A 332-nucleotide genomic window follows, 5' to 3' on the forward strand; every position below is an offset into this window, starting at 1 on the left:
CATCATTATAATCAAATCTTACCTTGTAGACTTTACCATAAGGCAGGTCATGGATGGTATGTTTGAGGTCAGGGTAGGTCTCATAGAAGTTTTTCACCACCTTCTCAGCGCACTCAATTCCCACAACAGTGTTTCCACGGTCATACAGCCTGCATTATTTATTCATACTTTAACTTCAAGGCAATGCAAAAATTCTCTAGCATTAATTCATTCTTTCTGGTAATATCTACTAGTGATGGATATATTCTCATTATCATAAAATACAGGAATTATTAATGTACAGAATTTTGTTACATCCTTTTCACAAAACATTTATTATAAATATGGTTGGG

General features: G+C 33.7%; 1 protein-coding gene across 1 annotated transcript in view; it reads right to left on the reverse strand.

Moving 5' to 3' along the window:
• The window catches only part of LOC119594028 (thiopurine S-methyltransferase-like), a 5,910-nt gene that overhangs the window by 3,092 nt on the left and 2,486 nt on the right, over positions 1-332 (reverse strand). Inside the window, exon 4 of the mRNA XM_037943056.1 lies at positions 23-149. Within this exon, the coding sequence (XP_037798984.1) occupies positions 23-149 (127 nt within the window). The remainder of the gene's footprint in view (positions 1-22; positions 150-332) is intronic.

Source organism: Penaeus monodon, chromosome 33 (assembly GCF_015228065.2).
Source record: "Penaeus monodon isolate SGIC_2016 chromosome 33, NSTDA_Pmon_1, whole genome shotgun sequence".
Classification (NCBI taxonomy): Eukaryota; Metazoa; Arthropoda; class Malacostraca; order Decapoda; family Penaeidae; genus Penaeus; species Penaeus monodon.